Source organism: Capra hircus, chromosome 1 (genome assembly GCF_001704415.2).
Source record: "Capra hircus breed San Clemente chromosome 1, ASM170441v1, whole genome shotgun sequence".
In the NCBI taxonomy this organism is placed as follows: Eukaryota; Metazoa; Chordata; class Mammalia; order Artiodactyla; family Bovidae; genus Capra; species Capra hircus.
This window is the reverse complement of record NC_030808.1, coordinates 125,807,141-125,821,056: the sequence shown is the minus strand read 5'-3', so window position 1 is coordinate 125,821,056 and position 13,916 is coordinate 125,807,141. Positions and strand designations below refer to the sequence as shown.

Genomic DNA, 13,916 nt, shown 5'->3' with positions numbered 1-13,916 from the left:
AACACATTTCAAACTATCATTGAAAAAATTTCTGGTTAAAAATCATATAATAATATTTATTGGATAGCATCAAGATATTACCTATTGTTTAGATAAATAATATAAAAGAAAGGTTTATACAGAACTTATAGAGAATAAAGGCAAATGAGTTAAATGAAGAATGTGTTGAAAATATTATCAGAATTTCTAGGAATATCAATATATATGAGAAAACACTGTGCTCATCTGAGATTATCAATATGAATGCAGAGAACATAATTGTGTTACAGTTTTCCCCAAAGCTGTGGGGGATTTATGTACCAGTAGGTTCCTTTGACAGCACAAAATGACTTCAGATGTTGTGTAGCACTGTCGGAATTAAAATGTTATTGAGTAATATTTCTAGTGAAAACACCTTAATTAGAAGATGGAAGTGGCATTTTTAATAATAGACTGTACACTTTGCAGAAACGATTATGAGGAACTAGCCCGACAATGTAAAATGTTTGCTAAAGATTTGCTTGCCCAAGCCCGGAATTCACGTGAATTAGAAGTTATCCTAAACCATACATCCAATGACGAGCCTCTTGACAAACGGGGATTACTAGAAGAAAGAATGAACTTAAGTCGTCTAAAACTTGCTATCAAATATAACCAAAAGGAGGTATGAAGTTTTCTGTGATATATTTAAATTATTTCCTCCACAGTAGTCTAGTGGCTCAGGGCAAAGGCTTTGGAGCAATACATCTACATTGAGATCCTAGTTCTGCTTCATAAAAACTGTGTGTCCTTGGGAAAGTTATTGAATCTGTCTGAGCTTTAGTTTTAAGAATTAATTAAGGATATGCATATTTAAAGAGTGTAGTACAATGAATATTGCCATTAAGCAAGTACTCAATAAATGGTAGTTGCTATTATTTTTAACAATAATAATAGTATGGATATTAATATAATCCTTTTTGCTAAATAGTAGCTATCTATGCAGGTAAGATTTTGAATAGTAAATGCCTTCCTAATGCAGTTTCCACCTTGTGTTTTGTCTGTTACGAATTTATATTATTAATCTAGTTATAAATAGTCCTTTCTACAGATATAGGGCCTTTCTGTTTAAAAATAAAAGTATCAGATATTATGTTCCTTATTCTTATTTGTTAATTCATTGTGAAACCCAAAGGTGGAGAGACGTATGCTATGATAACTAAGTTGAATCTGGCTCTTCTGGCATCATCCCTTCCTATTAAGGGAAATACCTATTTCTACTCCCCATACACTCACATGCATATGATTCAGGAACTTGAAGAAGGAAGGTATGCATTTTTAATTTCATTTTTTGAGATAACTTAATAGACATGGATATTTATATGCAGACAATGATGTTCAGTTGGGGAGTGCTGGTGTATGATACTTTTAAATTATTGCTTCTAAGACCCATTATTCTTATTAACAACATAGATATTGGAGTAAAACTTGCTTATCACAATTATGGGCTTCCCTGGTGGCTCAGACGGTAAAGCATCTGCCTGCAGTGCGGGAGACCCGGGTTCGATTCCTGGGTTGGGAAGATCCCCTGGAGAAGGAAATGGCAATCCACTCCAGCACTCTTGCCTGGAAAATCCCATGGACGGAGGAGCCTGACAGGCTACAGTCCCTGAGGTCACAAAGAGTCGGACACGACTGAGCAACCTATGGTAGAAGGCAAGATATAGGACCTTTGGTGCTCGGAGCAGAGTTTTTTATTATCTTGGTTGACAGTTTGAGCCTCCAAATAGCTTTGTGACTTGGGAGATTGATATAGGAATTTTAAGATGTTACTTTAAGATTACCTAGATATTATATTTCTCATCCGGATCTCTGGCTTCAAATAGTATACTTTTTCTAGTACTCTGAGGTTTCTTACTTAAGGTAGAGCATTTATAAAAAATTATGTATAAGAATTTGGATCCAGGTAGCTATAAGATGATAAATCAATAACATACCTATGTGGCTTAAGAAGAAAATACAATGTTAATATGTATACCTAAAAACAGAGAACTCTGATATAATCTTCCTCTGGTATACATTTGAGTAGATCTTATGTTTATTTACTTTTGTGTTCCACAACCTAAAATAGACATGAAATAACTAGAAAATGACAGAAAAGATATAGCAAAATCAACTTAAGTGATTGGAAAAAGAATCTCAAAGAAAGGCGGAAAAAACCAAGATTATCCTGGTAAGGGGAGAAAAACTAAGGAAGTTTCCTAATGACATACATGTATATATCCCTGAAGAATTCAGAGGATAAGCAAATGTCCCATTCTAAAGAAGATGGCCCGTTGTGCACAGTCACTTCAGTCATGTCCCCCTCTCTGTGGCCCCGTGAACCATGGCCCGCCAGGCTCCTCTGTCCATGGGATTCTCCAGGCAAGAGTACTGGAGTGGGTTGCCATTTCCTCCTCCAGTGACAGAGTGTGAAGTGAGTGAAGTGAAGTCGCTCAGTCATGTCCAACTCTTTGCGACCCCATGGGCTGTAGCCTACCAGGCTCCTCCGTCCATGGGATTTTCCAGGCAAGAGTACTGGAGTGGGTAAAGAAGATTAGAGAAAAGGAATAAGGAATAATGGTAATACTTTTAGTTGGGAGGAAAATATTCTGTAATTTAAAAAATGAATGAAATATAAATTAGTTTTTTACATTGGATTTCTAAATATAATCAAAGGGAAAGATAATATTTTCTCAGATAGTTGATATATTTTGTTCTGGTGCTACATCCTGAATAACAAACTGCCCTGATACTCAAGTGGCATAAAACAATACTTCATAGTCATTTTGTGATAATTTCATGATCATTTTATTATGCTTTTGAGTTTTGTGAGGTCACAAACCTCTTGAAGTCAAGAATTAGGAAAGGGTACAGCAAGATTGATTTGTCTCTGCTTCACCATGTCAGTGATCTCAGCTGGGAGGTTTCTTCATTCATATGCCTGGTGCTTGAGCAACACCTGAGGTCTCAAACAGGGAGCTCTGAGTGGGCAGGATGCTCAGTAGGCTGGGTCCATTGAGGGCAGTCCTCGTGAGAACTCAGGACTGGAACCATGGAGGAGCATGGCCCTCGTGGTGCACTGGCTGCAAGATGGTCTGAGAAGCCTCTGAGGGTTAATCAGAGTGGCTACATGTAGCCTCTGCTTCTTTGTAGGCTGGTGGCTTCAGGGCAGTGGGACGTTTTATATGCCGTCTTTTGGCTCCAAGACCAAGTGTTTCCCAAACAAGGTGGAAGCTGAATGTTCTTTTAAGACCAGCCTTCAGAATTTACATAGCATCACTTCCAGAATCTACTTGTTAAAGCAATAACCATCTTGGTGAACTGAAGGACAGGGAATATTGGTAGCCTCTCCATTGTTGATGAGAAGAGTATCAAAGAATTCGTGTCTATATTTTAAAACCACCACAGACTTAGAATATCTCCAATTGAAAGTTCTTCCAATTACATATTTAACATTGTGGTTAATTAAATCATCATAGTATAGAGAGATGATGAGGGCAGCAGTCAGTCCTGAGATTGCTTTGATACTTGGGGGAAGGATGAAACTACTGAGTTTGGGATGCTACTAAACTGGGTGGTTGGTGGGAAGAAAATCTGTATTTTTCTCCCTGATAGTTCCTTTTGAGGGACAAATTAACAATTCCCTAACAACACTGAGAGCTAAGCAGAAGGACAAATATTAATTGCCAAAAATAGGTATGGCCTATTAGGAAATTTCTTGATAAGCACAATAAACAACAAAACTCTGTCCAGGTTTTTTAAGTACACTGTTGCATTCTATAAATTATATTCTGTCTTGGGATGAAACATTTTAAAACATAACATTGACCAAATATTATTGAATATCTGAATGATATTATGATCATTTGTGCTTTACTTCAATGATTTTCAAGCCTGATTACATTACTGAGTCCAGAGTCATCAGAATCCTTAACTTATACTTCCTAGCATGAACATTATATTGGGAAAATATTACTTCTGAATTTTGTAAACTAAGAATCTTTATAAACTTCAGTAAATTAATTTCTGTATTTGAACTAGAATTTTCCTCTTATTTGGGAATATTTTTCCTTTTCTTCCCACACAGAATTCCATTTTATGAGGATTTAAGAGCGTCTTTAACACATTTTAAGAAATTCTCAGTGTTTTCATGGAACATAAATATATGTGATGTTTAGCCTTTAATTGCTTTGCGGTGCTTGACATGTTGGTTTCTTGTAACTGAAATCATTAATTTTTGTAGGCTGAAGTCTCTTTCTATGGATTATGCTTGTTAATTTTGAAATTTCATAACACTGTTATAAGTCTTTATAAAGTAAATGTTTCATAATGGCTAAGCAGGCAGGCTAGTAATAGTCACTAATACTTAAGTGATGCATGCTATGACCAGGCACTTTTCTAAGAGCTTTACATTTAATCCTCATAACCAGTGTTTGACTGGATACTATTATTATCCTCATTTTATAGATGGAGAATTTGAGGCTGAGAGAGATTTAAAAACTTGCTCAAGGTCATTTAGTAAGCTAAGTGGCAGAGCCTGGAATTAAATCTAGATAATCTGGCTCCAGAGTCTATGCTCTTAACCACTACACTCTTTTATTACATGTAAGAAAAATAAACTGGACTATATAGAACTGATTTCAAACTATAATTAAAACTTTCAATATAACTAAATAATAGTGCTATTGGATCCTATTTACAAGTTATATTTGACTTGTGTGTGTGCTTCCTTTTCAGTTTGTTTCCCAGTCCAACTGTCAGCAGTTCCTGAACACTGTTTGGTTTGGACAGATGTCAGGTTACCGTCGTAAGCCTACCTGTAAGAAGATAATGACTGTTTTGACAGTTGGCATCTTTTGGCCAGTTTTGTCACTTTGTTATTTGATAGCTCCAAAATCTCAGTTTGGCAGAATTATTCACACACCTTTCATGAAATTTATTATTCATGGAGCATCATATTTCACATTCCTACTGTTACTAAACCTATACTCTCTTGTCTACAATGAGGATAAGAAAAACACAATGGGGCCAGCCCTTGAAAGAATAGACTATCTCCTTATACTGTGGATTATTGGTAGGTATCAAGTTAGTTTAAAAGGTTCTGCCTTTATTTAGCCTGTTAATTCTCCCTTGATTGGTGGCATTATAAACTGCAGTCAGCTTATAATTTTACATAGTTTATACAGCAAGAATTTGAACACTTCCATAATCATTGAGTGCTTGCTTCGGCAGCACATATACTCAAATTGGAACAATACAGAGAGGATGGCTGTATTCGTGAAGTGTTCCATATTTTGGGGGGCTTCCCTCGTGGCTTAGATGGTAAAGAATCTGCCTGCAATGCAGGAGACCTTGGTTCAACACCTGGGTTGGGAAGATCCCCTGGAGAAGGGCATGGCAACCCACTCCCAGTATTCTTGCCTGGACAATCCCCATGGAGAGAGGGGCCTGGTGGGTTACAGTTCAAGGGGTTGCAAAGAGTCGGACATGAGTGGGCGACTAAGTACATGATCACTGGGGACATAGCTTACATTTTTTTAAAAAGATAAATGTTCTTAAACTTGAAAATAAGGAAGCAGATCTCTTTATATGATTTAATTACATGGGAGCTAAGAATTCTTTCTCAGTTACTAAAATTGTTCATGCTTGTTAAAGGCAGATTTTGCTGATGAATTTTTTTTTGTTATAAGAATATGAACATTTTCTTAGGTATTTTAAAATATATTTGGTTGCATTTTAAGAGTTAATTATTTTGTTATATCATTAGTTTTTCTTTTAAGAACCTATGGACTTTTGCAAATGCATATTACCTTACTTCTGCTTGTGCTCAGTTGCTCAGTCATGTCTGACGCTTTGGATTGTAGCCCTCCAGGCTCCTCTGTCCATGGGGTTTTCCAGGCAAGAATACTGGAGTAGGTTGCCATTTCCTCCCCCAGGGTATCTTCCTGATCCAGGGATCAAACCCACGTCTCCTGCATTGCAGGCGGATTCTTTACTGCTGAGGCATCGGGGAAGCCCATCTGTACTATAGAACCATTACTTAAATTTGGGTTTAGAGCATTCCCTGGTGACTCACTCTGTAAATCAGTTCTTTACAATGATAGCCGTATCTCTTTAGAAATAACAGTCTTTTCAGAAGACATTTTATTTGCTGAAAATTGTTTTTTTTAATAAGTATTATGCTGTAAAATAAATAATGACCTTCTATAGTTTTCACTGCCCTTGCCCTTTTTGAGAGGGGTTGTGCCTGCTTGTTTAAAGGCATTCCTTGGTTCAGTTTACTTTTTCATGCCGTGAGTACAGTGACTCCTGACTCATGATACCTGGCTTTGGTACATTTACTTTCTGTTATTTTCCTTAACCCTCCAGAAAAATAAATAGGGTTGAATTACAAAGAGCAAGGTAAAAAAAAGAAAACAATGTGTTGTTGAGTCTGCAGACTCTTAATGGTGTCCATTTAGTTAGGTGTTTTTTTTAACTGTTGGAATATAATAGAACAGCCCTTACAAAAAGGTACATTTTGAAATGTTATATACCTGCTTTGTCCTGGCACAGGCAGAAACAGATATGGTCTAACGTGCATGGTGCTTATGATCTAATTATTGTCTTTGAAAAACTCAGTAACTTGAGAATCACACAGATAAAATAAATAATTATATATGAGTTAAGTGCTACTAAGTAAAGATCATGGAGCTAAGAGGGCAAGCATATTATAAGGGCTTTTTACCTAGATGGGGGATTGGAAAGGCTGTCCTGAAGAAGTGATAAATAAGCTAAAATTTAAAGAATAAATAGGAGTCAACTTGGAGAATTGGGAAAGAAAATTATTCTAGGAGAATTGGGAGAGAAAGTATTCTAGGCTGATCTAAAAGTTATATTCAGGGACCCTGTGGCAAGAGGCACACAGAAGGGACTGAGTAATGGTGGAGCATGGAGAGCGAGAGAAGTGGAATTCAGGATGAAGCCACAGATTCGGATTTGCATTAGACCCAGCACAGCCTTGCCGGCCACGTTAAGTAATTTTGACTTAATACTAAGAACAGTGGGAAACCACTGATTTTTTAAGTGGGTAAGTGACAAGATCATTTTGGCTACAGAATAGAGAATGGGTTGGGAGGAAGAGCTGTGGCAAGAGTAGATGGAGGGAGACCAGTAAAGAGCCTGTTGCAGTAAGCTGATGGATACCTTGAACTTAGGATGGTTGTGATAGAAAAAGAGAGAAAGAAACAGGTTCAAGAGATTACAAAGTAAAGCAAATAGAACATGGAAATATATATATATCACATATGCATATCACACACATATACATATCACATACATGTATATACATATCATATATATATATGTAGGAGGAGAGGAGTGGGGCATTATTAAGCAATGTCAGTATTCTGGAAGAGTACTAAGTTTGGGAATTTGTGAGAGAATAGATTCTGAGAGTGGTTTTGGATATGTCGAAATTGAAAATTCTTTGAGATAACTCAAAAGAGATATCAATCATCCAGTTGGTTGATTTCATAGTCTAGAATTCAAGAGGAAGTTTAAGCGTGAGTTAGCAGTATGCAAGTAATCTACATATATGTTGTATATGAAACTATGGGCATGCATGAGACATGTGAGAAAGTATAAAATGAGAAGAGGGGACCTAGGAGCAAGCCTTGAGAAATCCCCAAATGATGGGATTATAGTTTTGCTAATATTAATAATTCTTTATATGTATATATGGTCCATTGATTATGTACTGATTGCGTTGCTTATAATAGTTTAAAATTGTTGTGTTCTTCCCAATCCAATTCAGATATTTGAAATAGATCAAGTATATTAGCTTCATTTTGGTATGGGGTGTTGCATAAGAGATGGGAAAATACCTGTCAGTGGTACTTAATATTCTTTCATATATCTGCCTTTTTAAAATCAAAATCTTATCCAATCCATGTTGTAATTTTTGTCAAGAGTTCCATTGAGGTATAATATTGCATTTTACAGAAATAAAATACTTATTTCTGTAAGCATCTTAGTTTAGTGTTTTAGTGTTACAGTGTTTGGGTTAACAAAATGTAAGTTATTTGCTTTAACATTTTTGATAGTTTTTATCTATATTATTTTCAGTTTTTAAAAATGTTTATTTGGCTGTGCCAGCTCTTAGCTGCAGCATAAAGGATCTTTAGTTGTGGCATGTGGCATCTAATTCCCTGACCAGGGATCGAACCTGGGCCCCACATTGGGAGTACGGACTCTTAGCCGCTGGACCACCAGGGAAGTCCCTATTCATTTTAAATAGAAGCTCTTCCAAATGTAATTTTATAAAAAACGTATTTTCTGTGTCAGATCTGCAGATATTTAAAAATGATCTTGTACATAAAGTATGTGTTCTGTATAATTAAGATATTATGAACAGAGTTTTTCAAGAATACTCTCAAGATACTTTTCCCAGGGGACTTATTCTGTCTACTAGTAAGCCAGAGGATGATTCTGATGGCTTAACTTGATCTTTACCCATATGCAGGTTGTAGCAATCTGGTCTTTTGTCATTTGTTGTTGTTCAGTCACTAAGTCATGTCCAACTCTGTGACCCCACAGACTGCAACATGCTAGGCTTCTGTCTTCCACTGTCTCCCCAGAGCTTGCTCAAGTTCGTGTCCATTGAATCAGTGATGCTATCTAACCATCTCGTCTTCTGTTGCCCTCTTCTCTTTTTGCTTTCAATCTTTCTTAGCATCAATCAGGGTCTTTTCCAATGAGTCGGTTCTTCGCATCATGTGGCCAAAGTATTGGAGCTTCAGCTTTAGCATCAGTCCTTCTGATGAATATTCAGGGTTGATTTCTTTTAGGATTGACTGGTTTGATCTCCTTGCAGTCACTTTACATTCTCCTTAAAAATATCTTAATGGAGGAATGTATCATAAAGCAATCCTTGATTGCGGTACTGTTCTCTGGCACTCCTAGGAATATAAAACTGGAGAAACTTCTGGCCAAAGAAGAGGAAGGAAGTTTTGGTTTGGTTGGTATTTATTTATGTGTATTTATTCATTGAGCAAGTTTTTTGAGCACCTTCTGTTGTATCAGGCACTATTTAGGACATTAAGGACATTGGTTGATAAATATTCTTACTTTTGAAGAGCTTTTACCCAAAGTGGGAGAAAGATAGTCAGTTAATAGTAGACGTAATAAGTAAACTATGTCCATTGTTTAAACGTGATAAGTACTAAGGGAAAAGAAAGAGAAGCAGAGTTGGAGGATTGGGAGTGACAGGCATAAATTTGCGATTTTAAATAGGACGATCAGAGTAGGTGGTGAGCAAAGATGCTGGATGGATGTCTGGATGAGGAGCTTCCAGCTGGAAGAAGAGCCAGTGTCCCGTTTGGGAGTTTTGGGTGTTCAGAGAAGAGCAAGGAAGCCAGGAGGCCAGTGTGACTAGGGTAGTGGAAGGAAAGATTGAGAGGAGAGGAGATCCAAGAGGAGAGGTAATGTAGGGCCTCAGAGGCTGTTCTAAAAAATTTGGTTTTGACTCTGAATAAAAGGAGATATAAGGGAAGGTGCAGGGTGCAGTGCCCGCTGTGCACAGTCAGCAGCAGTGGTCTTAGGTTCTTATTAACATTCACACTTGCCAGACACCATAGGCAGAAACCTGATACCAGATTTACTTAGCTCTGTGGAAGGATATAAGGCAGGAAATAAAGCATGACAGCTTCAAACACGTCTTTATTGGCAGTTCTTACAAAAAACTGGGGCTTCTTAGCCCCATAGAGGGCACACAGTCGTGTGGAATGAGGTCATATTCATGGGTGTGGGCTACCCCAGCCAGAGAAGCCTGAAAACTGGCAGGATTTCTTCTAAATCTGGATATCTTATAAAGCCTCAGAGTGTAGTTCCCGCTACAGGCACACTTCAAGTTAAAGAAACATCACACAGAGAAGCTGAAACCTGTGTTTCTTAACATGTTTTTATATAGTCCTGTTTGTGTATACTTTTGGGGTCTATGATTCCACTTACGCAGTTTCCCAGTCAGTGATTGTTTTTATAACAATGTTGAACACAGCTGACTTTCCATACTTTCCTTAACATAATATGTTTCCAAGGAAACTCCTTTAATAGATGATAACATGAGGTTTTGTTCCCATGGGGAAAGAGTTCTGTCCTGCAGTTAATTCTTTGTCCTCTGGGACTTGCTACAGGGTTTTGATGAGAGAAATAACACTTGCCTTTTAAAAAGATTGTTCTGATTGCTGTGTTGAGAATAGATTTCAGGGAAAATAGGGTAGAAGCAGGGAGACCAAGTAGGTTGTTTCAGACATTCAGGCCAGAGAAGATAGTGGCTTGAATTTGAAGTGGTGGTGAGAAAGGTTAGTTCCTAACTATATTTTGAAAATAGAGCCAACAGATTTACTACTGCATTGAATGTGTGGTTTACGAGAATATCAGTCAAGGGTGAGGCAAGGACATTTAGACTGAGCATCTAGGATGGAGTTGCCATCAGCTGAGATACGGAAGTTTCCAAGTGCTGTGAGCTTGGGAGCAGAGACTAGGAATTCAGTTCGGACATGTTGGGACATCCAGTTTGAGATTTAAAGTAGCCAACTACCTGTGCAGGTTAAGTTTAGGAGGGAGGGTTAGAGATACTTATTATTGTGTAAATACAGGTTTGGTTAAAAATTTGAAAGTCTACCACATAGATAACTATTTAAAGCCATTAGACCAGACTGGATGAGGTCACTATAGGAGTGTAGATAGAGAAAAGAAAATAATCAGGAACCGAGCCTTTGGGGAGGGGACATTTAACAATGGTTTATTTGTTTTCTTATGCTTGTTCCACATCATTTATTACAATCCCTCTATGGGAAAGATATTGTCAGATGAAGCTAAAGATTCCTTTTCTTTCAAAGTTTAAGAACTTTTTACTGAATGTTATTTTTTTCTTCTGAATGAGTCTACAGATGATACATGTTATTTAATACTTTGACTCTTAATGTATCTTTTTAGTTTTTTATTGAATTAGAGGGCGTCGTCTGATTTTTTTTTCTGTTTTTTTTTTTTTAGGAATGATATGGTCAGACATTAAAAGACTCTGGTATGAAGGGTTGGAAGACTTTTTAGAAGAATCTCGTAATCAGCTCAGTTTTGTCATGAATTCACTTTATTTGGCAACCTTTGCCCTCAAAGTGGTTGCTCACAACAAGGTGACTATTAACTATGTCAATTGAAGGCAGGAGTGAAGTTTATTTAGGAAAACCCCAAGATATTTAGCCATGGATCTCAGAGTTACTTTGGCCCAAATCTGTGTCTGATGTGTTTTCATTTTAAACCTATCTTTGGCAAGGAAATAGTGCCCATTGTTTCCTTCCTTCTAATACTTTCAAGGGTGTTAATTACCTTTAAATGTTGGTTACCTATTATATGCCAGGTACCTTGGTTGATACTTGCTATACTTTATCTCATTTTATTCTCACAGGGACTCTATGAGACAGATGTCCTTATCCCCATTTTGCAAATAAGGAAAAGGAAGCTCAGAGATAATAAGTAACTTGTCCAAGACCACACAGTAAGAAACCAAGACTGGATTTAAATCCAGGTCTGTCCGGGCATTTTCTTTCTACCAAATGCCAATTCCTTATATCTGAGCTAGGTTAATTTACCTATTACTTAAAATGAGAACACAAAGTTATTTAAATTGGTTATATTTACCGGGGAAAAGTTTATCTGAATGGAACTCATTATGGTGTTTTACACATTCCAAATCATGACGATTATCTCCATAGCTTAAAAAGTGATGTAAATTTAATTATTTTCTGATGCCTATAGTTTTATATCTAAAATTTGACAAAAATCCAACCTTACAGACATCTTACAATGTTACTTTTATAAAGATTGATTTAAAGCCCAGGAAAGGTAACAGAAACTATGTTGACTATCTTTGTTTACACCTGAGTTTAGAATTCTGAGGTGTCACATTCAAGGAACTATTATATAATATTTTTTGAGTTTTGGCTAATTTACAGACTAGAGAGAAAGCAAACTGATTTTCTTATACCACTTTATTAAAAACTCTATTCCTGTATTTGATCATTAGTACAGACCATGTTTATTAGGTATGTTCAATGACCAGAGTTGTGAGGTTATTAAGAAAATAAAAATTGATTACTTATAGAGAAATGATTGGATAGAGAGGTTGATGGTCATTGGGTTTTTTAGACTGGTCCCTTTTTTAGACTGGTCTCTTAGACTACCCTGTAGAAGCAGGGTACCCATATAATTTTATTATTTCAAACCAAGATATACAAATGAAGAGAAGCACAATTAATAATTAGGCCAGGAAAACTGATATGTAATCTGGGAGTGTCCCAGGCAGTTGAAACATGTGGTTACTCTGTGTCCAGGTATAATAATACACCCTTTTTGTTCTTGTTTAGAAGGGAGAAGAGCTTCTATGGTACATTGTAGAATCTTGAGTCAAGTAGCTAGCTTAATTTAATGTGAAAGCTAATTAATTTCAAGCTTGTGTTGTAGAATTTAAGAAAGACTAGCAAAAATTTCATTCATAAAAAGTTTAATGACTGTCTTTAAAAAATTATTTCATCTTTTAAAGCATGAGAATTTCTGAGAAAACCTCTTCATGGAACACAATAGATATTGCTCCATATGTGTAGAAATCATCTATTTATTTAAAACAATGTTATTTCTATTAAAAGAGAAGTTTATGAAACATAAATGGAGTTCTGCCACAAGGAGAGACAAAATGGTTTTCTTTCAATGGTCAGAGTATTTGTTTTAATTTTCCTAAGTTGAGAGAGCAACTTACCTTTGGCTTTTTCTTCCTAATCTTAGTTTCATGATTTTGCGGATCGGAAGGACTGGGATGCGTTCCACCCTACACTGGTGGCAGAGGGACTTTTTGCATTTGCCAATGTTCTGAGTTATCTTCGTCTCTTTTTTATGTATACAACAAGCTCTATCTTGGGTCCATTACAGGTAAGCAGTTACAGTTTCTTAAAGAATATTTATTAAAGCTACTACACCTTTTTCTTGTCCGCTGGAATATTATTTCTCATGATGTCAAAGCTAAACTTCGCTTTTGAAAATAATTAACAGTTGAAAAAGTAACAGCGTGTTCATCTGCTTTTTTTTCTGGCTGAATGATAATCCTTTTCAGATATCCAGAGTTTTATTCAGTTGTGGTCCATTGTCCCTCTTTCCCAAGTCTACAAATATGGATGTATTTGAAATAAATACTTCAGACAGTAGAGGGACATAAAATTTGCTTTTTACCAAGATGAACTTCACCTTTAAAGTTTTAAGTGACAAATATAAGGGAGATATTGTGCAGAGTTCATACTTCATGATGGTTTTGAAAATAAGTTATATTTCATAAAATACTTCCTCACATTACTTAATAACTATTAAACATAATAAGTCAGAAAATGGCATATTTGAATTTTTTAAAGATGTATTTATTTTGGCTGTGCTATATCTTTGTTTCTGGGTGCAGACTTTCTGTGGTTGTGGTGAGCGGGGGCTACTCTCTAGTTGCAGAAGCGGGGTCCTCTCATTGTGGTGGCTCCCCCGGTTGTTGAACAGTCTCTAGGCACACAGTCTCAGTCGCTGCGGCTCACATGCTTGGGAGTTGCGGCTCCCGGGCTCTCGAGCACAGGCCTAGTTGCTGTGTTCAGGCTTAGTCACTCCTTGGCATGTGAGATCTTCCTGGAGCAGGGATTGAACCCGTGTCCCCTGCGTTGGCAGGCAGATCCTTAATCACTGGACCACGAAGGAAGCCCAGAAAATAACATATTTAGAGCTAAAAATTTCATAGTTCATGTAGTCTAGCTTTACACTTTATAGTACTTTTACAGTTAAGGAAATCAAGGTTTTATTTATTCAAAGTAATATGATTATTATTGAGAGAGTCCAGGGATAAATTCTGAGTC

At 36.7% G+C, this 13,916-nt stretch overlaps 1 protein-coding gene across 5 annotated transcripts in view; it reads left to right on the top strand.

Moving 5' to 3' along the window:
* The window catches only part of TRPC1 (transient receptor potential cation channel subfamily C member 1), a 58,536-nt gene that overhangs the window by 29,386 nt on the left and 15,234 nt on the right, over window positions 1-13,916 (top strand). For all 5 annotated transcript variants that reach the window (XM_013965934.2, XM_005675480.3, XM_018049548.1 and 2 more), the window contains 4 exons: window positions 448-643; window positions 4,738-5,074; window positions 11,035-11,174; window positions 12,820-12,963. In XM_013965934.2, the coding sequence (XP_013821388.1) occupies window positions 448-643; window positions 4,738-5,074; window positions 11,035-11,174; window positions 12,820-12,963 (817 nt within the window). The remainder of the gene's footprint in view (window positions 1-447; window positions 644-4,737; window positions 5,075-11,034; window positions 11,175-12,819; window positions 12,964-13,916) is intronic.